The 27,852-nt window shown below is 40.7% G+C and overlaps 1 protein-coding gene across 2 annotated transcripts; it reads right to left on the bottom strand.

The window, feature by feature from the left end:
• Positions 1 to 55: 55 nt before the first annotated feature.
• On the bottom strand, positions 56 to 27,389 carry HNRNPLL (heterogeneous nuclear ribonucleoprotein L like). Of its 2 annotated transcripts, none has more exons than XM_064709305.1 (13): positions 27,062 to 27,389; positions 18,202 to 18,320; positions 17,853 to 18,090; positions 14,588 to 14,673; positions 12,539 to 12,635; positions 12,375 to 12,447; positions 8,394 to 8,465; positions 6,692 to 6,909; positions 6,403 to 6,524; positions 5,563 to 5,764; positions 4,636 to 4,693; positions 4,424 to 4,522; positions 56 to 3,300 (listed from the first exon to the last, which is right to left on the bottom strand). In XM_064709305.1, the coding sequence occupies exons 1-13, from the start codon at positions 27,269 to 27,271 to the stop codon at positions 3,245 to 3,247; spliced, it is 1,650 nt and encodes a 549-aa protein (XP_064565375.1). In that variant the 5' UTR covers positions 27,272 to 27,389; the 3' UTR covers positions 56 to 3,244. The 2 variants fall into 2 exon arrangements, with proteins under 2 accessions (XP_064565375.1, XP_064565376.1); XM_064709306.1 differs by lacking the exon at positions 27,062 to 27,389 and adding an exon at positions 26,856 to 26,875.
• Between the last annotated feature and the right edge of the window lie 463 nt (positions 27,390 to 27,852).

Raw genomic sequence — 27,852 nt, forward strand, 5'->3', positions numbered from 1 at the left:
CCACCAGCACATTCAAACAAGTCCAAGAGCGGTTCACAAGAAAACACACAGCAGGAAAAGGAGCAAGTTGCATTTAATTACAACAAAAGGGTTTCAGCCAGTAACAAGCCAGCTTGCCCCACACATTATCCCTTTCTAAAGGACACACTTTGTGACACCACATCCAGTTGTATCATTCCTTTCACAAAACAGGACACCCAAACACAACCTCCACGTTTTCTTATAACTCTTCTCTTTCATCACCCTAGCAATGCACTCTGTCTTGCTGTGGTGGTACAGAAAGTCAAAAAACAACTCTTCACACTTCTTGCATATGAGGAAAAATAAATATAAACAAGAATTAGAGTATGGTGAGAAGAACATATCTCCACCTGAACACACCTTTACCCCCAATGAAAGGTGATCAATTGGAAAAACAAACCAAACATCATTAAAAAAGAAAACCCAACAAAACAAACAGTGGGACAGACATGAAGATATTACATTGTGAATGACAGCTGCTTACAAGCAGGGAACATGCATAGCAACGTTCAATGTTTTGCTTGTGTGACTTAAGCAAAAGAGACAGGAAAAAACCCTGCATTAAGAGACCTTGGAGGTTTAATTTCAATCTAACAAGTATGGTAATACCATTGCCAAATGAGAGACAAACTTCATTCCCTATGGAGCAACTGATTCCTCACCTGTTTGGGCTCCGGTCTAAAGAGCAAGATTAAAGGTGAACACAGATCTCATGTGTGGAAGAAAACCAACCTCATTCCTTCCTAAGGACAAGCATCCACTCTTGTAGGCCCAAGAGAAAACATTATTTTCTTGTAACAGCAAAACACCAACAAAAAATCTTTCCTGTTGTCATGAAGACATGAATAAGATGATTATTTTGTGGAGAAAGAAGCTTGCACAATTCTTCATTCTCTTCTCTTTTCTGCCTTACATGTCACAGGCTACTCATTTTGCATATGGGCCTTCCAGTTGCTATCAAGTCCTCTGTGATGCACCCAGAACCGTGCTCCATTTCATCTGGGAAGACACAGGAAAGATGCCTGTCACCTGAACATCTTAGGCACTGAATGCTGTGATCCACTGAGGAAACCAAAACATTGAAGTGCAGTTCTCTTTTTTGTTTGTTTGTTTTTGGTTTTGTTTCATGAAATCTGAATGTTTTAAGGGTCACTCATCCCACACTGCAATTTGAAAACAAACTGTTTTTAATGTTCAACTACAAACAACTTCTGGAACTACATTAACACAACTAGCAATGGAAATTGTGACAGAAGAAACAGGGTTCCACACAACATTCAAAGTGATAAAAGAGAAATGAGAGATTAGGAGAGATCTTTTACAGTTAAAAGCAGCACAGAGCATTTCACCAGCAGCAAGATATGGCACGTGGACTTCTGTGCTGGAGCTGTCTGGAAGCAATTTCTGGGGAAAGAGCACTGAGGCTGAAAGAGTCTCAGCAGTGCCCCTAGATGAAAGTCTCATTGCTGCCTCACAGGCAGGAGGCTGGGATTATTCCAAACCCTGTGCTGGAAGACCTGCCAAAGGGCAGCTGGTTTTCAGTTCCCAGTTCAGACATATGAAAAGCCTGATGGGAATACCTAAAACACCCGTTATCTGAAGCATGAACAACATGGAGGTAGACAGGGCAAAAATGAACCAGTGTTGATGAGAAAACCTGAAAGACATCTGACATCCTTTTCTTGTATGAAAAGGAATATTTGCCTTGAAATTAAGAATGGGGAAAATCCAGTCTATTGAAAGATGTGCAATGCTCACAGCCTGTAAACATCCTACAACATAACCTCTCAAGGACAAGCACTCTGCACAAATCATCTGGCATAAAGGATGAATATGGATAAAATCCATAAAGACAGAACAAAGAACTTGTATGAGGAAGTATAAAATAGCTGATTAAGTAACTTCTCTGCAATGACTAAGAACAGACCTGAAAGAAGCCCTCAGCAATCCAGAAAGGATTCCACAAATTCAGAAAGGAGAACACAGAGCCTAGGACAACAGCTCCCAGACTCCACTGCTTGGATTCCTTTTCTGGGGGCTTAGCCCAAACAAGACAAATCCAGTTTCACAAGAGAGGTTTCAAAGGACTGGGACAGAACAAATCATCTTCTCTGAAGTGAAAGATTTCTCACCTCATTAATTTCACATCACACAGTCAGTTACTTTACCTGAATCCCACTGAGATTAGCTCATCTTAAGCTACAGACAAGCCAAGACTATTCACTCAATGAATTCTTTCATGGTCGTAATAAATGGTTAAGGTCAATCAGAGAGAAGAAAACGCTGAATTAACTGTCCAGGTAAGAAAGGATATGTTGAGGGTTTTCTTTTTGTTTAAATATTTTTACCACCTTGTTTTCTATTGTGATCCATGTTGTCACCTCCCCCATGACTTTTACCATTTAGTATGTCATAACCACTGCTTTAAAAAAAAAGAGTCAAAAAGATATGTTAAACACCAAAGATTTAAGTTTAAATCATGGAAAATGAGGATGAACACATTGATACAGGCTTGCAATTTTAATTTTTAAAAGGCCCCTACGGTGGGACTAGCTGTAGATGGCATCATGCTAATGCAAATGGAAAATAGGATTAAAAAAACCAAACAAAACCACTTTAAATAAGTATGAATTCATACCATACACGTGTACATACTTAATAATTTTCTACATTAGCTCTGTTTGAAACTATAAATCAAGTCTGTACTACTAAAAGTTCAGTATGTGCAACATTAACCCAATCAAAGCATTTTATAAATACAAGCTCCTTTTTAGTATTGCAACATACTTCACTACTTAACATACTGAAAAACAAGTTCTACATTTAAAAATCTGCTAGAATAATTCTATCTGCCAATTAAGACTACAAATGGAAAAATACTTGCTAATCTTTAACATTTTGAAAATGCAAATATATTTCATTTTTTGAAAAGAAACAATCTTGTTTATCCTACTGGTGCTTCTTTAGACATTTGAAGATACTACACTAACAAAATACAAACTTTGTAGTAAGCTTACAACATGTACTTCTCAGAGGCAAAAATAAAAAAAAATCTGGTTTGTATTTATGAAGGAACATCCATTTATTATAAAACAAGATAAAAGATATCAGAATTAAGTTGAAACAAGGCAACATTAGAACCACTTTAGAGCTTTGTGAACGAAGTGTAGTTTTTAACTTGCAAATCCAGGTGAACGTAGCTCTTAACATGCTGTCCTCTTCTCTATAAATGGGATGAAGTAGAGAAGCAAAGCTTCAAGGTGTAAGGGTTGGAGCCATCTGTGAGGAGACAACACAGAACACACCATGGGCACAGCTCTCCTGCTGACCCACCTTCCACACCCTGGCACGTTCCCCAGCTCTGTGTGTTGCACACTCACACATCCACTGGGCTTTGCCTTTTCACATTGAAAGAGAAAGCTTTTCTGCTGCTACCAACTCTCCAAACTGAGATAAAACTGAAATTGTGAACAGTGTGTTATCCATACTATCTTCAAAAATATCCTGTCCCTAAGGTCCATTATTAATAAGGTGGACCAAATGTGTGGGGGAATAGAAAAGATTTAACCAGGCAGACAAACTCCTAACAGTTAGGAGGAGGTAGTTTAAAACAATATTAGACACTGGCCTGGATTCAATATTATATCTGGGAACACCTGGAAAGATTCCATTAAATTCAGTAAACTATCTTAATTGTTCAGTGCAGATCTGGCCTATTGTGTACTTGTTTAGCAGGTGAACTCACCCCACTCTATTCTTGCTAGTTTGGAGCTAAATTCAGCTTGGCTTCACAATTTCTGGCTTCAAAGGGAACGTGCTACAGGAGCAGTAAATTGAGAGCAATGAGCTGAGTAACTTAAAGGATCCTCTGTTCAAGACATTGCAGATTTCTCTGTATTTATTGTGAAAGAATCACAGAAGGGTTTGGTTGGAAGGGATCATCTCATTGGATCATCCCATTCCAACCTCCTGCCACACACTAGAGCAGGTTGCTCAGAGCCCCATCCAGATCCAGCCTGGCCTTGAACACTTCCAGAGATGGGGCATCCACAGCTTCTCTGGACAACCTGTGCCAGTGCCTCACCAGCTCACAGTCAGGAACATCTTCCTAACATCTAAAACCTAAATCTCTCTGAGTTTAAAACCCTTACCCCTTCTCCTATCACTATTTGCTCATGTCAAAATTCACTCTCCCTCTTTTTAGAGGCCCACTTTTAAAGCACTGAAAGGCCACCATAAGGTTATCCTGGAGCCTTCTCCAAGCTGAACAACCCCAGCTCTCTCAGCCTTTCCTCACAGGAGAGGTGCTCCAGCCCTCTGATCATTGTTGTGGCTACCAGAACCCTCAACTCCTTCTCCACAGAAAAAAATTCCAGCAGTAAGATCAGGAAAATTTACTTACTTGGGACTCTTATCTGGTAGTGATTAAGTACAGTGAGAGCTTCCACTGCATCTGTCTTACATTCCCATTCCAAGAGACCAGACAGTGTTTTGGCAGAAGCTGTCAAAATGAGAAACAAAAAGGGAAAGGAGGGGATCAGTAACATCTGACAGTGGATACTCAGATCAAAACTAGAATGAAGGCACTTCCCAAAAAGGTCAAATTTTACTTACGTTTTGGGTCAAACACTTTGTATTTAATAAAGCTGAGAACTTCATGATCCTCACATAACTGTCACAAAAATAAAATAAAAGATAAAACTCCAGCAAAAGTGCACATAAACAAATTAGCAAAAATTCCAAGTTCCTGGAAGAGACACACAAAAAGGAAGATTCTGACTTTTTAAGAGAGTTTGCAAGAATTTACAGCAAATCAATTTACAGCAAATATGTTTAGATTGGTAACTCTTTAGAATACCATTCTGTAGTATGTAAACCAAGGCCCTTTTATCTGTGATATCACTGCTATCTCTAAAAACATATTAATATAATAACAAGTTCTCCTTTTTGACATTCATTCCTACTCCAATACAGTAGCTCTGAAGTTGTTCATACAAGGACACCACTTGGGAACCAAAGTTCACTTTCAGATAGAGTTGGAAAAATGTATTTCATGGAACTGAAAAAGAACTCACTGAACTGTCAGCAATCTTGCCACTGCCTCCACTTAAAGAGGCCCAGTAATGTTTTAAGCATCCAGAGTTCATTTAGGATACAACTGTGCCAAGGGTCCCAGGTGCATGCTTGTCTCCATTCCAAAACATCCTAGCCGTCATTAGAGGCAATCAGTAAATCCTTTGTGAGTTATAATCCTAACTTTCATGTATTTGGCTTTGTGTCTTTTCCTCCAAAAACCCCCCACATTAAGCTCCCCAACTTTATTTTCAAGATTTTGTTTCTCACATTAAAATAATATAAATAAATACAATTGAGACAGTAAGTCCAGAATTGTAAACATATCCAGATGGGCTATAAATATATTTTAAGGAACAGCTCTCTTCCAGTGGCTCTGCGACAAGTTCCCAGTTACTTGTTTTTAAAAGCAGCACCAGGAAAAGCCAGGCCAGAGAGCACTGCATGTCAGCCACTCCAAGTGCTTACCTTTACAAATGTTTCCTCAGTCACACACAGGGGAACATTGTAATAATGCAGCACACAGGAGGGTGGCTGGATGATGTTCTTGGATGCTTGGCCAGCACTGGTGAAGCGATTGTTCTTGCTCATGGCAAAATCCTTGTAACTACTCGTGCCATCCTCCAGTTCAAATATCTGGCTTGGAACTACTGAGTGCTGCTTGGAAACACTGGAATTTAAGGATAAAATTTCTTAAATCATTAGGGCTATCATACTTTGCAGGTTATTATCTAATTAGAAAAGACCTGATGTTTCTTTATAATAATTTGAAATAAATAAAGTAAGAACATGATGGGTTGGATTTGACACCTTCCTTAAAAAATGCAGAAAGAATGGGTAAGACACATTAGGGAATACAGTTTATCAGTGGCCAATCCATGTAATAATAATATGCTTTATGAATGTAAATAAAGAAAATTTTAAATAGTAATAAATCTTAAGAGTGGTTGGGGTTGAAAGGGACCCTAAAGATGAACTCCTTCCAACCCCCCCTGCCATGAGCAGGAACAGCTTCTGCTAGAACAGGTTGCTCAAGTCCCCCTCCAACCTGGCCTTGAGCACTTCCAGGGATGGTGCATCCTCAGCTTCTCTGGACAATCTGTACCAGTAACTCACCACCCTCAGAGTAAAGAATTTCTTCCTAATATCTGACCTAAATTCACCCTCCTTCAGCTGAAAGCCAAAATAAACAGTCGCAAATTGGAAATCATAACTCCAACAATGATAACAGACTAGTGTGATATTGTCCCTTTGAAACCTCATTCCATCTGCCCACTGGTGGACTATTAATCTGATAAAAATATTTACCAGACATTGAGTCTCTTTCCAAATAACTTGACATTATTGAGATGTGTGACTGCTCTTTCTACAGCATATTCATCACCCATTTCCACCAGTGCTGTGCCTGGAATAGTCTTCATAAATTTCACCTAAGACAGACAAGGTAAAAAAAAATATATATACATTGCAACAAAGAACTCAACCAATATTTTTATAAAACATTATGATATATTTTTAGACAACCTCAGGCAGGCTTTTTCCAAAGCATTTGAAAGAACGATAGCAGTTTCCAAGTTTCTAATCCATAATGCCTTACCTTCTCAATGTTTCCATACAAGCAGAACAGGTTGAATACCCTTGAGCAGTTCATCTTGAGCTGATGCAAGCCACTAACCATGACAACTGACCCAGAAGGATTCCCACCGTGCATGTACGAGGAGGATGCCTGTGGCAATGGGTAAGCCACGAGTTCGGGAGTGTCCCGAGATCCCATCCGGTACCGGCTTGGCAAGGGCAACAAAGGACCATGGGAGCCTGAGGAGATGAGAAACCATGTTTTCATGTTGTTTGAAATCATTTGCACTACTTAATCATGCATCAAAGCCTGCACACATAATGTATATTTAAAGGAGGGGTAGAAGGTTACAGCAATTGCTGAAAAAAGACCTTCCACTAATTACAAAAATCATTATCTTCCCTGCAGCGTGCAAAATATTTCAACATAAACGTATCAGAGGAAATAATGAAAATCAACATTCAGAAATATTCCCATCTAGTTACAGAGCTACATGGCACCAAGAAGGAACATTACAAAGTCAGGATAACAAACCAAAAGGAACGAGACAGAGGTCAGGAGATGACACAGCTCTTTTTCCCAGAGACATGAGATTAAGTCAGAAGCCTGCCTCTCTACAAAATGCTCATTTGGAAGAAACAGGAATACTTAAACCTCCACACTAATGCAAAATGAAGTGGTCCTATTTTCCACTATAGATAAAGTGACAAGTTCCACTGAAATAAACAATTTCTTTTTTTTTTTTTCCCTTTTAGTGATGAGGCACTACTAGTAAGCAATACCTCTGTTGATAGAAAATGTCAGTATTACAGACCAAGGGGAGGATCCCTGTTTTTCTGAGACAAAAATAATGTGAAACTCACATAAGCCAAGTATAAAAGGAACTTTTTGTCTTTTTTTTTTCCCAGCAAAAAGCAGTAATGACAGGGAAAGAGTGATATAGGAGGAGATGGACACATTACTTAAGGTAGAAGGATGTATCAGAAGAATGAAAAAAGAACATCACTGAATCAAGGTGGGACTTAGAAATGCTGGAGATTTGAAGAACTTTTGGAAGGAGTACCTACATTGTAAAATATGTCAACCTACATTGTAAAATATCATAAATACCCTTTGCAAAGAAAGAGGCAAGACAAATAACATTGCACCTGACAGCTGAGAGAGTAACTAACTAGAAAAGTCATGTGTGAGTGGGGACATTTGTTTCTTCACCCTGAGGTCTTGGCTCAGCACATGAAAGTGACAGCAGATCTTGCCTTACAGAGAGCTGTGGCAACAAACACAGCACCTTACAGCACTGATTCCAAAACATCACATAGCTGTACCTTTTCTGAACCACCTATATTAGAAGTGCAGGTGCCAACAATTCATAGCTTTGCATGCAAAAACATCCGAGCCCTCTGTGGTACCAAATTTTCTAGAAGAAAACTGCTTTCCCAATCCAGATACCATTTTCTACCCATTGCCAGGCTGATGGCAACTGAAAGGAAACTTTTTTCCAAGGAATAAACCTGTAGAGCTGAATGCTTTGGGTGACAGGAAGGGGTGAGGCAATGAGTGCACATGGATTTCACTGAACCAGCAGTGTTTCAGTAGGGAGACTGACAGCACTGCAGGTGAACTGCTCATGCTGAAGGGAACCACAGCCAAGCATTGATTAAATATTTACAATTCCACAGAGCATGTAAGAAATCATAACCAGCTGTCAGCCCATGTTACTTACCATAGCCATCATGTCTAAAGGATGATGGGTGCTCTCCCAAAATAGCTTGTCTCTGCCGGCCCTTCCCTCTGTCTGACGTGGGAAGGGAAAGAAATCAGTTTAGTATGCACAACCAGGCACTTGATTTCTCCAGTTAAGACACAAAGCTTCTAGTTAAGAAGTGAAAAAGTAATTTGAGTCCTTGTTAATTTTATAAACGATTTCTCATTCACTCTATGTCTAAAAATACAAGCTGTAGCCCTGGGACACCAAAATTAAAAGACTGCCATCTGTATAACAAATTGCACTTAAGTTGATTGGGGGCAGTGGCCAATGAGGAGATGCAGACATTTAAAGTTTATGGAGATACCCAATAGTTCTCCTAAACAGACATCACACATTAGTATAGAAAACACCATACAGCAGGATTTACCCATGTGTCTCTTAAAACAAATTTGAAATGCAGTACTTTTGAAAGACAGTACCTGAATCATAATATTAGCTTCAACAGCAACACATTTTCAAAGTGGGCTTCTTTCAAGAAGTTTCAGCATAAGCCAACAACAACCTGTATTACATGGTTTCATAATCAGTAAACAGAGAGCATTACATATGTGTACATATATATTTACAGAACACCTACTGATTTATGGGCGTGCTGAAAGGATTGTACATTGTGGCATTACCAGCAGCACATAACAGTTCAGCTGAGGGAAAGCATCACTGAGTAATGCACTCACACAACAGTCAATCCTTTAAGAAAACCCAGTTCTCTAGGATATAAAGTTAAGCAAGGGGTCTACATTAATGGAGGGAAGCAATGCCTCACAGCCAAAGCTGGATTTTCCAATCAGATCCATGCTGCACGACAAAAAATAAAAATCTAAACTTCCAGATTTCTTTGTGGTAAGCAACAATTCTTTTCTTACAATTAAAAAAAAAAAAAGCCACATTGAAAAGATGGGGCAAGGCATTTATCAGTTTGCAACAATTCTAAGGAAAGTTAAGTATGACTGCTGAAAAGAGTAACTCCAGCCCAAAGCAGTTGGAGGTATTTTCCCCAAAAAACAGGAACTATTTGATTACACAACAGTGGTAGATGAAAACACATGTGGTCCTTTCTGCTCAGGATTTCGAGGCCAGGTTCCAAGTCAGATATTTACTTTGGCAGTAAATCTGAAGAGAGAGCAGCCCTGAATACTTTTAAATATAGAGAAGAAAGATTACTGTTGTCAAGTTTACTTTTTCACTCCCTTTTCAGGGTAACAGCTCTGCCTCTTGGCTCTGAATAGCAAATGAGCAGTCAGATCAAGTATTTTGAGCATTTAAACTGTATGCAGTCATCATCTTTCAGAAAAATCAGTTTTGTAATTCCAATCTGTGGAACTAAATGCTTTGAAACTGCCCACAGTAAAATATAGTCAAGAATCACATTCTTCAAATAAAGAATTCTGTGAGAAAAGTTTGACAAATATTTCCTCCTTGTGGTGCTGCAAGTCTCTCCTTGCCCCATGCTTATTCCTTCCTTGAACAAAGCCCCTGGATTGTGCCAGTACAAATACTTGTGTAAACAAGCACTGAAACACAAGAACCAACCTGTGATGAAAATAATTCTGAAAGGAAAGGTTCTTTATGATCTTCTTTAAGCTTTGGTTACTTGGTTTTTAGTTTTGTTTTTACATCAGGTCCTTGAATCACTGAGCAAGCTGGTATTACCACCAAAAGAAATGTTCCAAATAACAATTAGAGATTTCTGGCTAAAGGCCAGTAGAATACTAAGTCAGGTGGGTTTATTTCATTCAATCTAATGCAATATGAGTTCATAGCAGCAGGCACTCGTTAGGAAGTTTACTTAAGTGGAGAAAGACTATGGGCAATTTATTACCATAAAGAACTAGAAACAATTCTTAAAATAATTCATTAGCAAAATGCATTTCCTTCCTAACATTTGAAGGGCAGGTGTGAAATTCTGAAAGGATTTATTGGCATGTCTGTCCTTGGAATGAAATTCCTTTGGGATAAGATCTTTGCTCAGTGAGAGCCCTACAGCTCAGGTCACACTATGTTCAAAACCCAAATAGTGCTCTTGCAAGAGTGAGTTGAAGGACAAATACATAAACTCTTTCAAAGAAAACCCCAACTCCTGGATCACTTTATGAGCAAAACTGCTCTAGATGCCTGTTTTGTCAAGTACATTTTACTGTTCATTCAACAATTTGTATTCCCATTGTCCACATAAATGGATGTGGATCATAGTAAATGAAAAATCATATTACATATAATATGTAATGATTGAGATATATATATAAAATACAAGTCTATTTTTTTTTCTCTTATGTGTAGTAGGGTGCCTATGTATAGAGAATAGAGACAGTAATAAAAGAAAGACAAAAGAGCCAAGTTCTTGAAAAGAGCAAGCCACACCTATCTTTTTCATTTTCCACTGTTTGCTCAAGTTTGGGGAAGTTTCAGTTCATACAGTCATACCTATCTGCAGACCAGTTACATAATGCATTTAGATGCACAGTGTTACAAGTCAGTCTCCAAACACTGCAATGATCAAAAGATACAAGGGTCAAATGAATCCTTTCAATTTTTCAAATTCAAACCCTTAGATTTCTTTTTCTTGCCCTTGGGTTTCTTCAGAATCCCTTTTCTTTGACTCAAGAATTTGAGAAAAAAAAATTGAATCCCAATACAAATAGTCATAATCTACAAGCTGCAACCAATACTGTAGCTCCCTTGTTAACTTTTTACAAGAACTTCATTTTGAAAAGCCAAGCCCTAAGTTTTAGTTGTACAACAGTTTCACAAGCCCAGTGTCTCTGCAGAATTACTCTGAAAGTGCAAATCTCTTGAGACAGCCAAAGCCCTGGTTCTCATGTAGCCTTTGATAAGTAGATATTCTATCTTGGTCACATTGTCTTCACTTTTCTAACTTGACATTGAACACATTATTGTACATAGGTTACTGAACACTGCACTCAATAGTTACAAATCTTTGGTTATTTTTAAATAAACACTTAACAGGAGTTAGGCTAGACAGCAGTTTGACTGTACATATATAATCATAGTTTCCACTGACATGAGTTAAGCCCTGAGAATTTTACAGCTGAATACTCAAGAGACAGTATGCCTGTACCAATTATGAATCTCCCTATTTTATTACTTAAGTATAGCTGAGGGGACTTACTGGTATTGCACTGCTCAGTTCCAATTATCTGCATATAAGGACTGAACTTCCCTATACTAAACAATATTTACATTGTTAAGTCTGAATGCAACTCTCACATACAGCAAGTAATAAAAAGATTACAATGTCAATGATATCAACAAAAGGTTCTTAATGTTGTAGGTTCTCAATTTTTCAGTAATTTTAAGGGAAATAAGACCAGCATACATACAAACTTGAACAGAATGGGTACAGTCTATCATGTTATTCATCCCACACAAATCTGAAGTACTGAAAATGTCCTCCTTTAAAAACTTGTGGTGGTGGTGCATGCAGTATGCAGACAAGGTGAACTGCAAGTCTGAGGTTTTTCAGAGGGTTTTTTTATTTGTTTGGGGTTTTTTTGCTGATGCCGATGTGGTGCATGATGAAGTGTAGAGTCAGCCTGCTGAAGTCCTCTATCCTTCTTAATGCCTTGTCCAACATAGGGGAAAAGAGTCCTTTCGAAGGAGAAGCAGTGTGCAAGTTTGTAGTTTATAAGGAATAGTCTGTGCCAGGTTTCCTCTCCTCCAAAGAGAGAGAGCTGCTTGGAGAAATGCAAGTCCTTGAGAACTGCGAAGGTGCTTGGAGGTGTGGGCTCCTTGTCGCACTAAGTGGCTCAAGCACACGGCAGTAGGGGGCACTAGGGCTCAGGGTTAATTCCCTGCCGTGGCACAGCCTCCAGCAGCACTGGCCTGCTTTGGAGGGACTGCTGCCACACGGCCTGACACGTGTCAAGGGCTGGCATTAGTACAGTCAAAGAGCTACAGCGAGAATGGATCAGAACCTACCTCGGCGGCCCAGATATGGCTTAGTGTAGTCCCAACTATCGTTGTCGTTCCTAATGACATTAAGTCGAGTTGGCTGTTCAAATAAAGTAAAAGTGAAAGAGGTTAAGCCTTGACTAAATGTATTTTTTTATGAGAAAAATTAAAAGAGAAGGTCCAAGCATTACCCTTGCATATTCAATTTTTAGTGTGCAGCATCCTGCATAGATATCTGCTCCATTGAGTGCAGCCTTCGCCTTCTGGGCACAAAACACTGATTCAAACATACACATCATGTTAAGGATCTTATTCCCCAGGTGTCTCATTCACTCCCTTTTATCTGATAGGGCCTTTTTACTTTCGTAGCCTGCAGGTATTTCACAATTGTGTACACTACAAGAACTCCACAGAGACTCATCACAGAAGTTACTTTACATCAAAAGGATTAAGTGTACACCCTTTTTAACTCATTAGCCCAAAAACCCAACATTACTAAAAGAGAGACTTGGAGTGAACAAATACTCATCTTGCCTAAAAAAATACAACAGGCAGATGCATGTACCAGGCTCCAACACCCAGGTTATTTCATATGCTGCTCATACTCCAAGATTAGCTTTGTGATTAGCAGAAAAATGTGCCTGAGCCTTGGCACATCACAACCCATGACCTCACCCATACTCAATAACATATGGTGTCAGAAAGCCTGAACTTTGCAGCAGAACAGACCTTTTGCACCATGTCTTGATATCATTTTGTGACATTTTAGAAAAAGTCTGAAACAACAGGATGTGCCGTGGTTTTACCACATTCCTGCAGCCCAACTTCTTCCAAAGTGATGCAGGTTCACTGAGGAACTTAAAACTTATGAAAGTTAAGCTTCCCAGACCTATAAGGAAGTGACAGTAGCCAGAATTGGAGAAATAATGGATACCTCAAGTAGCATTTAAATTTGAGCAAATTTTTGAACTTTTCAGATAAGGCTTGTCTTGAAGCTCAGTGTCCTTACCACCCCCAACTGTTTACCTTGCTGCTGCATTACTTCACTCACATTTGTGAGGTTTCTTGCAATTGCTGGCTGGTTTCATTTTCAATAAAAGGCATGTTACAGAATTTAATTCACAGGACATAAGGATGTCCTTATGTCATAGTTTTTGAGTGCATGCAGGACCCTGCCCACAACTTCCCTAATCTCTCACAAGATGAACAATAACCCCCAATTGTGCAAGTCATCTGATGAGACAATTCCACTTATGACAAACTTAACACATACAGTAAGTCAAATTATTGTCTGTCAGGCCACACAGTTTAAGTTTTCTACATAGATAAATAGCAATTAGTTTGATTTAATAGAAGTTAGGTAATTCCCTTTGCCTGGAAAATCATCAAGGCAGCTATCACATTGGTAGATATCACATTGGTAGCTATCACATTTTCACCGTTGTTAGACACTTCACCTAATTCAGGATGGATCCCTACTCTGTCTCATTATCATTTTGGAAATCACAAAATAATGCCAAATAATTTGGCAAATTTGGTCCAGATAACAGTTCAAAAATGGATGTAAATAAAGCTTTGGGAAGAGGACTAACAGAGTTTCCTAAATTAAGGCCTAATCATATCAGACTTTGGACTTCACAAACCACAGCAACACAGCACAATTCTGAACATTCAACCCAAGAATGACTTAAGGCTGCAAATACAGTAAACAGTAAAATAATATAGCAGGGAATTTCTTCAACACATGATGCCCAAGAATCAAGGTCAAGGATGCCTATGTTAGCATTTGCTTTATGAAGTCAAAATAGCAAGACAAGCAGTACATACTGGGACTATTTTAGAAGAGTCTGAAGAAGACAAACTGCACCTCTGCAATCCCCTATCCATTTCTTGAGTATCAACACAGGCAGAAGCCATGACACTTTTGTGTAGAAAAGTGCACATAAGGGGTTGTCCAATCTATGATATAATTCATGTCTGCAATTATTAGGCCTGAGGGACTATAAACATGGTTATCAACCATTGTTGACAATGCCATTTTCCTAAAAAGATGATATGTGCAAGTACTATTTTGTCTTATAGACATACAAAAATTAGAAGCTACCATACCATGTCTTAGACAGAAATTATTTGGTCTCAAAATCACATGGTATTTTTCTGATATTTGCATGTTGAACCTATTTGGAATCAAGAAACAACCAAAAACAACAACCAAAACCAAAAACCCTCCAAAAGGATATTCAACCATGGCTTGTATTCCATTTCTCTTGAATATAACAATGCGCTGAACTTTCCCAACAGGGTTGCACACAGTGTACAAAACATCCTAAGGAAGAAGGAAAAAAAAATTTTAGTCAGATTTGAAATTCCAATCACTTATGGTCCACAGAACATTCTCCTGCAGTGGCATTTAAGTGCCAAAGAGCAAAGAAAAGGCTTGTTAATTTTCCATTTCTTATTTTCCCCTCTACAATTAATAAATTCATGACTGGCATTTTTATCAATCATACTACAGGCAATCAAATCTGAAAACCAGGAAAAGACCTCCATAAGAGGTACTCCAGCAAATACTGGTTTAACAAGTATCTACAACTGTGTTAAAGCCCAGTAACTGCATCCATGTCTCAAGCTCTGCTACCTTTGAAGCACTGCCCTGTTCTACCACAGCAGAGAGACAAAGTGACACTTGGAGTTGTAACAAATTTCCTAGGTTTCCAGCAGCTGAGTTTATGTTCTTTTTCAGGGAGTAACCAGAAATAGTTCAAAAGGTAAACTTAGCTTATCAAAATGAGAATTTCAACAGTTTTCATCCACCTGAAGCAAGTGGGTGCTATGCTCCTTCCTTCCTTTTTATCTGAACCAGATACCTCCAGAATTATCATTCCAAGATTTTGGTGTACATCCTCAGGTTTATTTGGGGGTCAAGAGGAAGAAGTGGCAAAGGAAGTAGATATAATATTTATTATTATGTTTTGCAGAGTAGAGGAGCAATTGGGAGGCAAAGGAGTAGGGGGCATGTGGATTTCCTAAAACTAAAACAAACAGCCCACACAGCCTGAACCCATAAAAAATAAGACCTGTGAGATCATTTAGAGCAGGCTTGGCAGCACAAAGGGCTACCCACCATCTCCTGTTTGGGAGAAAAGATTCCTAGAAACTTAATGTCACCAGCTCCAGGTGACATTAATTTTCATATGACTTTCCTTCATAATTTGTCCCTCAAAAAAATTCTTCATAGCCACTTAATTAAAACAAAAAAAATTGTCTTTCAAAACATAAGATTGACTCAAAACCCTATCAGTGTCATTAGCCAGCAGTCACACACAGAGCTGGATTTTTTAATTGTGTCTCATAATTCAGTTACTTTATATTACCAAATCAATCAAGTGGTTCACCAGACACAGTAATGAGGGCTATTTATTAAGAATTTAAGCACTTGTATCATAAACACACTAGAATATCATAATTCAGTTGCCAAGGTACATCACACCTTCCTCAAGCATGTGGGAAAGCCTCTTTGAACAGACAAATCCCTGAAAAACTTCTGCCCCCAGATAAGGAAACAAGGAAACTGAACTTCAAAGACCTGTACATGACATCTTGGGCAAAACTCTCCAAAACACCAACATCCCCTATCACATAGGGATGAAAGGCAATTAGGAATGAAATACAGTTAATTTTTCCTTCTTGCCCTTTGCTGTTACAGCCCTCAAAAAAACCAAAGATGTTCTGTGAGAGAGAAAAGCTGATCACAATTGTAATTTTAGGAGAATTTTGCTTCTGCCATAAGAGGCCTTTAAACAGACCAATTTCTCTCCAAAAACTCGATCTTGTTTTGAAAGTAAAGCTCTTAAAAACTTTACAATAATTTACTGCAGATATTCAGACTTGCCACTTAAAACAGGCTGCAATTTTTCATCTCTTTTTTCTAACTGTAGTTCAAATTTAAGAAGAGTGTTGAAGAGGAAGAAGCAGTATTGGGCTTTGTGTACTTTATTTTTTTTTTGAGAGGGAAGGATGTTTTGTTCATTGTTGTTTTCTTTTGTTGGGGGTGAGTTTTTTAAATAATGCAGACTTTGCCTGAGGCATTCTTAAATTAATTAGTTTTTAACCCACTGGACAAGTGCAAAATTTGTATTTTTCTCATCCCATTTTTAGCTGTTATGGGCACAGCTGCTCTCCCCAGACTATGCTGCCTTCAATGAGCTCTGCTGCTTGCCAGTAATTCTGGAACTCTGCCTGCTCCCAGCACTCATTTGTATATGCTAAAGAAACAGCTGGGGGCAGTGGGAAGGAAGAGGTTAGGGGTGGGTTGTTTGTTTTTAAAAGAGAGCTGCTGTGCCAGAGGCTTCATCCTCAGAATTCCCATGGAATTCTCCTAACTCAGAACCAGGCTCCTGTTTCCAGTTTCTTCAAGCATCCACCTTTAACTGAGCAGCTCATGCAAGGCAAATTTAAAATGCGTGAATGAAACAGAGTTTCCAAAATTTGTATTACAGTCATGTGCAAAGAATACTTTAATTCAGTCAGTGGATTTGTTCACACAGCTCAGAGCAGGTTTGTTTTTAAACACTAAAAAGCAACTCATACCATGGCATGCTTTTCTATAAAGAAAACTGACAGGAAAAACAAAATTCATCACTCACTGATGAATCAACAGACAAAAAGCAACCGATACTCTCAAGACAGTGAAGGAGAAAGCATGACGTGGAACTGACTACTTGAGGTAATTTCAGGAATACTAAGTTGCAGTCAATTTGCTCTCATAATATACAGCACATTAAATAAAACTTAATGCTTGCATTAAGTTACTTGGTTGCACACACCCCAAACACTCTGACTGATCCATACCATCCTACACCCCTAAGAAAGTGACTCATACTTGTATCTTAGTATGCAATTGAATTTTTTTTCCTGAAATATTTTGGTGCAATTTAACATCTATTATAAAATTTCCTATGAAAAATATAAGCATTTAATGCATGATAAAACATAAATGCTTAAATAACAACAACAACAAAAAACCCTGTGTCTTAAAACCCATGTACACGTGCCATTAATAAATGGCAATAAATTAGGATGCAACTGTATAAATGGTACTACCTGAAATACTAAAAAGGAAAATATGTTGGCCCAAATAAAAGTGAGGAAGATTCCATCAAGCTGGAGCTGATCAGCAGAAGATAAAGGTTTCACCTTTCTGCAAAGGAAACACTTAAGAAGGACTGCAATAAAATAACCCCTCCCTACTGTAAAAAATCCTTGCTCTTTAAACATACACCACTCAGAGCCTAAAGGCTCAATAACAATCTTGATGTTGTGGCAACACATTGGGAGATATTCCAGAAGCATGCAGCAACTTAAACATTTCAAAATCCTCACTTCCAAAGTCTTCAAACATAGTGCAAAACATCTGTATGAGACTGAATTGTCTTTATTTAAGAGTATGTGTGCTACCTATGTGAATATACAAAAAAATAAACAAAAGAAGAAGACAAAACATACCACTGTAATTGGGTAGAGAGGATTCTGAATTGACAACAGGAGAACTTTATTCCCTCCAGATGGGTCATCAGTGTTCCCTGGCCGAGTGATCCTCTTGCTGGTGGAGTAGTTGAAGAAGGCCTGCTGCCCAGCAATGTACACAGGCTCATCTGCTGCAAAGGTCACACATTTCTTTGCACTCTCCACGTTTTCAAACTCCACCAGAGCCTGGCGCTTGAACGGCATCATCATGACATAGCTGGTGAGGGAAACACCACAATAAGGTTTCCTGCTCACCCAAAACAGCTCCCAGGCCCCATGATGGTCATTTATGATGTTTTTCTCCAAACCATTCCTAACAAAGACATACCATATGGTTCCAAACTTCTCAAGAGCTTCCACGAGATCTGCTTCCACCACAGACTCACACAGCCCTCGGACATGGACGACAGGAGAAACGGAGACTTTGTGATGACTTCCCCCGGCATCCTAGCAACAAAATGACATTTTAAAATTCAACACAGAGCTAGGAACACTTCTGTCATTAATTAAAATTAAATACTTGGTAGACACTACACTGGGCCCAGAAGCAGCCATCTAAATGCACAGTCTAAGCAAGTGTTAAATAATTTAACTTTTCTTTCCAAACGGATTGCCAAGTTCAGTTGCTGAAGTCTACTTAAAATAAAAAGCTTTTCAGACTTAATTAATCTGTTTGCACACACTGGATTTTTCTTGGATTAAAAAAAAGGCAGCCATTTAACACTGATTGAATTGCAGGAGGTCTTACACACACCCTATTCATTAGAAGCATTAAAAAAAAAATTAGGACATGTCCAACAGCTAAAATATTTCTGAAACTCTGCTTGCTGATGCTGGTATTTTTTTGAGACAGGCTGGGAGAATAAAAAAGCAAGAACAAACAAGGGCCATCCCCCCACTGTAAACTGAACACAAATTGAGAATTTTTCCAATGCTCCACAATGCAAGAAAATGCCAGCTCTGGATTATAGTTGAAATAAACCCAATCTCCCTTCTAATTCTGAACACACATTTTTAAAAACTCACAGTTTCTGTACATATGGGGCTCTTTTCACCCCAAGGCTGACTACTATTAATGGATCCAGACATCATACATTAGCACATAGAGTTCCCACCATAAATATTTTTCAGAGCTACTTTCAGACAGGCTCAATTCTGTGCAGCTGAAGAATTTGGGCTGGAATCAGCTTATCTTTCCATGGAAACACTGAAGTAAGGCTGAAATTTACCTTAAATATTCTAGGACACAAAGGGTAAAAGAAAAAAAAAAGTAAGCCAATAATGAGAGATTATCAAAAAAAGATTAGAGATAATAAAGGGCACGCTAAAATATACTGCAAATACCCAGCACCCAAATTTTATATTCATAACAACAGTGTGAAATTGATGTACTCAAATTTAGTGACTACATCAATGTGTTCCCATCTAACAGATCAAGTCTAGTTGATTTTTCATTTAAGCAGCAGCACAACATTTTCTGGAACATGAGAGAGATTCTCATTTGTAGCACAAAGGAGCATTGAGCTCCAATAATTAAGTAACCACAATGATTGCTATTACTGTTAGACATTCCTCTCTCCTCTGTTCATTTGAACTACAGATGCCAGGAAAAAAACACATTCCAGATAACTACAAATTGAGTCTTGTGTGTTTAACTCCTCTGGTTCCATGCACAGTTGTCACTCAACAATTACAGATTTTTTCTTTAAATCAAGGATTTGACCATTCTGTTTGAATCAAAAGCCAGCACTTCAGGCTTCCTCCGATGTCAGAAAAATCAGTTGTGAAGTATTTTAAGCTTACCTTACATTTTATTTGTTTGCACTAGGAAAGAATTTTAAGTAGCAACACATTTCTTTGAATAAGAACTGTGGCAATGCTGGGAAAACTCCACTGTGATATTTGTATAAGTTACCTTGTATCCTGAATCAATCAGCTCTGGTGTACAGCAGCAGCAGTGATCAAAGTAGCCAGGAAAGGTTAATACTTTGAACTGCAAATGCTTAGGCAATTGCAGAAGGAACAGAACTACAGAGAGATTTTATTTTCAGATTGTATGTTCTTAACCCACATACACATTTTTCAAAGCTGAAAAAAGCACCTGAGGAAATCTTCAAGAGAAAACTAACAATAACTACCACTCTTTCCTGCAAACTCTATTACTCTAAGATGTTGAAGTAACAGACACCTTTACTTTATTTACAGTCTACAGAACAATCAAAAATGATTACATCAATTATTCATTGCCCTGCATACTTGCTACTATATTAAGACCCCAGTTAGTGCTAGGAGGATGCATTTCCTTTTAGGTTTCTTGAATACACTCAAGAAATCCCATCTAATATTATTTGTATTTAATCACATGGTGAATACAAGCAATGATTTACTCACTGAAGCTGACTCACCACAAGGAAGAGTTACTAGCAACTTCCTACTTACTGCCTTTTTGAACTAATATCTCCAGAAATCACATCAAGCTTTTCAGAGAATGGATACTCAGAAAAGCATTTCTCTCTCCCTCCCCTTCCCAGCTCAAACTTCTGGTTTAGTTTCAGTTCATGTTTCTCTGTTATGCACATCCCTTTGTATTTTTATCTACTAGCAGGTACTAGTAGATACAAATCTTTCTAGTAGTGCAAATTCTCTCAAAAATTAAGACTTTTACACTTGCATCTTCAAATCCTTTATCCATGAGTTACATGAACATGTACTGGCGTCTGCACTTCTGCAGAAAATGAATAAATACAAATTCTGCTTTCTGTTATCGTTAAAGCAACGTTTGGCTTTCCAAACCAAATTTCCTCCTCCCAGAACACCATACAGAAGACATTCTTTTTGCAAGGTTTAGCAAGAGATTTAGAAAGAACCAAAACCTGCCAACAGAAGCTTGAGAAGCATGGAATTAAAAAATCCAAAAAACTCCCCCAAAACAAACAACAGAAAAACAACCCACCCACCGCCCCAAAAAAAACCCAGACACAAACAAGTGGTATCTTGGCCACTTGCCATGAACTTAAGGACTTACAGAGAATTTCAGAACGACTTTTATTCACATAAAACCACTGAGGTGGCCAAATCAGAGGGTCTGTGCTGTACCCCAAACAGTTCCTAGCCAGCAGCAGTGAACAGCAGCACAAGAACCAAGCACAAATCAGCCAGGAAGCCTCAAACCAACATTCACAGAGCACACGGGCTGGTGAAGGATGGGGACACAGGTGCAAAGAAAAGTCTTCACAAGGGGCAGACTCACATCTTATTGACAAACAAGTTTTGCAGCTACAAAGCTGCAGCATCAGGCAAATCTAGAATGACCCTGGATTAAAATAAAACCACCAGCCCACATGAAAAATCAAAGGTGTCTGCAGAGTGTAAAGTGCACAGCTAAGGTCAGAACATTCCCAGCTCATCCAAGTGCTGCTGGAATTTCTCCCCAGAGAAGAACAATGCAGGATTCTGAGCAAGATCTCACAGCTACTGTATCTTGAAAGCTACATGTGCTACTGCTGGCACACAGACAAAGGTTACATCAAAGCATCTGCTCACACACTGACTAACAACCACCAGTATTTCTCTGCCTACAAAGGAGTCTTTCAGTAACTCAGCTCCCACCAGAGCACAAAAGCCCCATGCAAAACTCCAACATCACATTTGTACTCCACCAAAGCCAGGAGAACAGAGTAGCCAATGTTACAACTGTACCATTAATATATATATATCATAAGGAGATCTGAAACCTCAGTAATGATTTATTGAAGAATCATTAGGCTGGACAGAAAATGCAGGTAATTTAAATAAATAATGGAACAGAGTGCTTGATCAACACCAGTAACAAGGACAGAAAAGGTTTCCCTCAAGAAAGAAACCAGGAGCATAAAAATTCTTACTCTGGAGCAAAGCTGAGGCACAAAGGGAAGCACTGGCATATCCAAGCAGATGAAGTACAAACAAGTGACTTCACATCCCTAAGACTGCAACAGAAGTAGCTTCAAAGAATGGCTGTGGCATTTTAACATCCATTTTTTGTGACCTACATACCTCTAGACAACATTTGAAACATATCAATGGTTGCTTGCCAACTAATTACAGTTTGCCATTCCAAAGAGGAAGAAAATCATTGTGGGCTCTAGAATGATGCCTGTCTTGCTCATCAACTCCAGATCAAAATTTCCTCACCAACTGTTTGCACAAAAATGTATCCTTTATCCTTTCTCTAGTCAGACACCTTCCAGTCAGTACACTCATATTGGCCCTATTAATTTGTACTACATTTTTTTTAGCATCTGCTTCTTTGTCTTTCACTATTTACCTCCTCCATCTCTCTTTTTTCCCCTCACTGCAAAAGGATGGCACTTCTCCTTCCTATTCTCTCTGCCAAGTACCTATATTTAGTTTCTCACCGTTTAGATTCTCTTATTCACTCTCAACTTTCTCCTCTCTCTGCTTCCCTCTTAACTAGTCTGGAATTTGTTTTACAGATCCAACAGAAATGGTGGTGGGTGGGGGGAAGTGCCTCAGAAGAACCAAGGTTCCACAACAGTGGAAGAATCTATTGGTTTTGTATATCCTGGATTTCAGCTTTTTAAATTGTTGTTGGTTGGTTTAGGGGCCTGGGAGGCAGGGCCACGCAGAAGGGGGTTAAGATTAATCACACCCATACTCTGGAAAGTTACCTGGCAATTTAGTTTTGTTTTGGATGAGGAGTTTAGGTATCATTTCCCTTTGTTCTCTACCACTTTGTCCTTTCAACAATTTCAACTGCTACAGAAAGAATGCTTGCACTATAACCCCTCCTGTTAATTCTGAATTTGACCTAAAATGCTCAGGTATTTGGAGCATATCATTGTCCAAGTCCCTTCCAACTGAAACAGTCTATTCTATTCTCATCCCTCCTCATGACAATCTGAATATCCTTAAAAAATATAAATAAATAAAACCAAGCAAACATCATCCCAAACCAAAAACCTACACCACACATCATCAGGAGATTCAGCCTGAGATACTGGAAGGAGAACCAGCCTGAAGGTAATAGTTTGGATTGGTTTTTTTGAGGGAGGACAAACAAGGGAAAATTATTTACATTTACTCAAAACCAGCTTCTAGGATTGAGTTCATTGAAGAAATGGACAAGTCAGTGCAAAGTAGGTGAAGATCTGAACTCACTGCATTTAGCTGCTGTTACCACACTGCCTGTGTTAGACGCAAAGCAACTGAGTTGTGTAAAAATGTGTATTTTATGATTGGCTTTTCACAAATATTAAAATGAATATTATATGTGTTATAAGTTATGCTGTAATACTTTTCTTAAGTAGTGTGTTAAATATAGTTTTAGGTTATAACATAAGGTTAAAATAGGAACTGTGCTATGTAGGATACTTTTTCTAAAGAAAGAACTCACACCAAGATAGCAGCCACAGGACACCTGAATCTTTCAGAGAAAGAGAATTTATTGCTCCATTATCAGAAGAAATTAATTTCTTCCTGCTTCACTCGGGCAGGATGCTGCTGTTAGGATTCAGAGGAAGTAGCTGACACTGACCAGACAGAATCCTGTGTTTGAATGGAATTTATGCATCATGTGTGAGGTGTATGAATATGCAACAGGCTGTTGTTTTTAAGGGTTAATGCTCTGTTAATGTGAGTCCTTTTTCAGGCTTGTTTTGCCCAGAAAGAGGAACCCGGACATCTGTAACTCTTTGTTTCTGTTGTCTCATATTGTCCTAATCCAAATTGTCCAAATGATTATTACTCTAATTACATTGCTATTTTTACAACTATTTTATTCTTATAAAACTTTTAAAATTTTAAAAACAAGTGATTGGCATTTTCCACAGTTGCACAGAGCTGCTTTCCATTTAGCACCCAGGAGCTTTTGACAGTGGCTGAGAAGCTGCAAGATCCCATCCCTGTTTTACCTTGCAGCAGCTGATGGCTCTGACTGTGCATTCAGACACCACATCTCACTTCCCCAACTGCAAGAACAGAGATAACAGATCTTCCTGACTTCACAAGAATGCTCAGGAGTATCAGAGACAGTGAGGGAGGTGAATGCTGCAGGTGGTACAAATATGACATTAATCCATAGAACCAGCATTTAAGGGAGGGACAGGGGATGGAGCTGAAAGGGCCTCAAAATTGCCTGAAACACTCTCAGCCCACATTATCCCAGTGTCCTGACCCTCTGCTACACTGCAATTCTGATTCCCCTGACAGGGCTTCACCACCACTCAACACTGCTTCTGTAAAGGTCATTCTTCCAAACCACACTCTCTCCCACTGAATACTGCTGCAGAACACATCCTGCTCCTTCCCTGGTCAACATCCTGCTCTGCTCCTGCCTCCTCAGCCTGGAGACGAGCCATGAAGGAGAGAGGACACCTCTGGCTTATGAGAAGTCTCCCCACAAGTGGGAAACAGAAAAACAAAGCGCAAAATAAATATTGGATTCCCTCTGGATCTCACATAAGAGATTTCCAGGCACCCTTTTCAAAAAAATCAAACCAAACCAAGCCCCACAACAACAAAAGACACAAAGCAAAAAACCAGAGGCATGAAGGGCTTCTTCAGCCAAATGCAACAATCCCAGAACAGGAAACTGCCACAATAATAAATACAGCCCAGGAGGGTGACCCCACCAACCTGCCAGAGGAGTCCTAGCACAAAAGAGCTTTTATACAAGGGCATATAACCCATATGAGTGTACAGTTGACTGATATTTCAGTGCATATGTGAGGGAAAAATAAATTAAAATAAAATAAAAAATAATTAGAAAATAAACCCCACCCAACAAATCATATGGCTGCCAGATTCACATCACTGCTTACCCTGATCATCCACTCCCTATCATCATTTCACCATCATTTCCCATTTCTCCCCCTAATTCCCCATTCGCTGTAGTTCCTCCTACTTATTTTTCTGCTCTCTTCTGAGGAATCCAGGACACTGACACCTCTTCCCTTCTCTCAGCCTACCTTCTTCATCTTGTATGTCTGAACCACATGCAACTTTTATAAGCTGAGAACATTTCCCTGCAGAGGAATCAGTAAGATACCTCACAGAATATGTACATTTCCTGCACATTTTTGTATCTGTTAGAGAGAAAAAAACATGAAAATTCACATTAGCTAACTCAACTTCATTGAAGTTGGCATTTTGCTATTAAAAGCTTCACATAAAATCACTAACAAAAGCACTTGATCATTCACTTTCCATATCTCCATTTGATGTTACAGCTTATGTTTGAGAAACCAGTTCCATCTCCAGCCTCAAGACAACTCCTGCCTCCCCAACACTGAACCTGTGAACGCAGTTTTGCCAATAAATTGTTAATGACACTGCCACTGACACAACCAGCTGCTGAAAACCCCTCGTGTTCTCCGCTTGCTGCACATTTGTTTCAGTTTCTTTACTCACAAGCCTCAGCACATGCCATACTTGAGATGCAAAAGGTGAAATCAGATTCCCCATGGTGTCATTACCATGAAGGGTAAACTTGAACAAACTGAGACTTTGAGACATCATGAAGACACTCTGAGCCAGAGCCCAGACAGAAGGAAAGGGAGACATGTAAGAACTAGCTGATTTCATAAAGGTGCAGAAAAGAGGAAAGGCAAAAGCAGAATTTCCTTTCTACTTGAAACACTCCCTGCATGGCGTTCAGCTCTCCTGCATGACAAATTTCCCAGATAATTTAAGCAAGTGTAAGGATTTCTTTCAGCACTGCCCTTTAAGACAGAGCACATTACCAAGTCTTGACTGCAACAGAAATGATGCTCTGTCACAAGAAAGTTGAGAGTTAAAACACTTCTCTCTGGAAATTTATTCTGTTACAGTTTATCAGAACACTTTTGTAATAATGCGCTGCTCTGGGCTAAGGTAAAATTAATTTCTCCACAGTAGTATGGGCAATATTTTGGATAGGTGCTCGAAACAGTGTTGATAACACAGAGGTTTTCCTTCGTGCTGAGTAAGAATCGAGGCTTTCTCTGCTTCTCCTGTGGCTCCACACGTGAGCACAGCCGAGACAGTGACCCCAAGCGATCTAAGGGATATCCCAGACCCTATGAAATCCCACTCAGCGTATAAAGTGCGGAAAGAAGAAAGGAGAGCATGATTTTCCTCATTTGTACCCTTTTGATTCCCTCCCCCATCAGCCGGGCAGGAGTCAGCAGCGCAGTGCTTGGCTGCAGGAGAGGGTTAAACCACGACAATAAATTTAGCAGGCACCTTCTCTATCAGTAGATTTAACTGATAGAGAAATGGTAGCAGCAAATGCTCCCTCATTAACTCATCCCAGTGATAAGCAAGTTCATTTTAACCTATCACAAAACAAGCTTTGACATTAAATCAATGTTTTCTTGATTTGGCTTATTCAAGTAAGAAACAGAAAGAGCCATCAAGGAGACAAATGGTTGTAATCAGACGGACAATTAGTTAGATAAGGCATCAAACAGTAGACAGAAAAGTCTCGTTAGCTCAAATTTATGGGTCAAGGACTACGTTGATGCAAATTCACGAGAAAAAGGTACGTAGCAAAAAAAAAAAAACCCAAACACGAAGTGAACCATCGTGCTCATAGCAGTGGGGATGGAGAAAGTAGAATTAGAAATTAATTTTAAAAGGAAGCAATGGTTTAAGATCAGCCTTATCGCCGCGCGGTGCCAGACACAAAGGTGGAACGGAGGATGAAAGGACCGCTCGGCCGCGCTCTCAGCCCCCGCCGCCGCCGCCCCCCCGCTCGGCGTTTCTATAGTTACGCTCAGCAACAGGGCCGCCACCAAACTTGCAATGGCGATACCCCGAGAGGCGCCCAGCTGCCCGGGGGCAATCCCGACCCCGCACCCCTCATCCCCATCGCTCCTTCGGGCTGCCGGCCCGGCCCGTGTGCCCGCGGGCCGTGAGGAACGAGCGCACACCGGCAGCGGCGGCAGCGCGGACCCGGCCCCGAGCCCCCGCCATTCCCACCCGCCGGAAGCGCCTCCATGCCTGGGAAGCGGGCACAGGGCCGCGACCCCGGAAAGGCCTCGCGGCCGTGGGAAGCCCCCTGCCCTCCGAGCACGGCCCCCTGCCCGGAGCAGCGGCGGAGGCGGTCGCGGCCTCGCCCGCGGTAGGGGCGGGGCGGGACGGGTCCCCTCCCCCCGCCGGCAGCCTGAGGGGAGCCGCCCCCTGCCCGCCGGCCCCGCGTCCCTCACCCCGCCCGAGAAGCCGCCGCTGCCGCCGCCGCGCGATGCGGGGGGCTTGTCCCGCCGGCCCTCGCTCTCCTCCGCGCCGCTGTACTCGATCTCGCCTTCCTCGGCAGCGGCGCTGGGCTTCAGCCGCTTAGCCTGGCTCTCGTAGGCGCCGTCTTCCTCCTCCTCCTCCTCTTCCTCCTCGTACCGTTCCCCGGACGACGGCGACGACATGTCCGCGGGAGGGAAGGGGCTGCCGGCGAGGGAGAGGACGCGGGAGCAGGGACGGAGCCGGCGGCGGCACCGAGCCCGAGCGATGCTCTGAGCCCCGGCCCCTGCTCTCGGCCCGCCCCGCGCGGCACACTGCCCCGCCTCCCCGCCCGCCACAGGCGCCTCGATTGGCTCTAAGCCGAGGAGGGACCGGGAGGGCCAGGATGATTGGTCAATATGCATGTCCATCAGGCAACAAAGCGGTTCAATTGGGCGGGGAGTGTGCCCGTCACCGCGCTGTGGGGCCGCCTCAGCCCCACCCCCTCACAGCGGTGCCTGAGGGCTCGGGAGGAGGCGGCGGGAGATGCTCGGAGGGTCCCGCAGTGCCCGCCCTGCGCCGCCGGCCCCGGGGCCTCTTCTTGCCGATCAGCGCCTCCGGCTGTCCCCGCCGCCTTTGTCTCCTTCCTAGAGCCACCGGCTGATGGGGCAGCGCGGGACGCGGACCCCGGCGCTGCTGTCCGCCCCAGCGGCGCGGCCGGTGTGTCCCGGCTGCGGGTCCACGGCAGCCGTGAGTTAGCAAGGTCACGGAGGCCTCGGTGAGCCGT

This window comes from Zonotrichia leucophrys, chromosome 3 (assembly GCF_028769735.1).
Source record: "Zonotrichia leucophrys gambelii isolate GWCS_2022_RI chromosome 3, RI_Zleu_2.0, whole genome shotgun sequence".
NCBI lineage: Eukaryota > Metazoa > Chordata > Aves > Passeriformes > Passerellidae > Zonotrichia > Zonotrichia leucophrys.

Excerpts from the sequence above, each read along its gene's own strand:
- HNRNPLL (XM_064709305.1), bottom strand. The coding sequence starts at position 27,271 with ATGTCGTCGCCGTCGTCCGGGGAACGGTACGAGGAGGAAGAGGAGGAG. Across the intron at positions 8,466-12,374 it reads GCCATATCTGGGCCGCCGAG|ACAGAGGGAAGGGCCGGCAG; the intron begins GTAGGTTCTGAT and ends TTCCCACGTCAG. Across the intron at positions 5,765-6,402 it reads GGAAAGAGACTCAATGTCTG|TGTTTCCAAGCAGCACTCAG; the intron begins GTAAATATTTTT and ends CTTAAATTCCAG.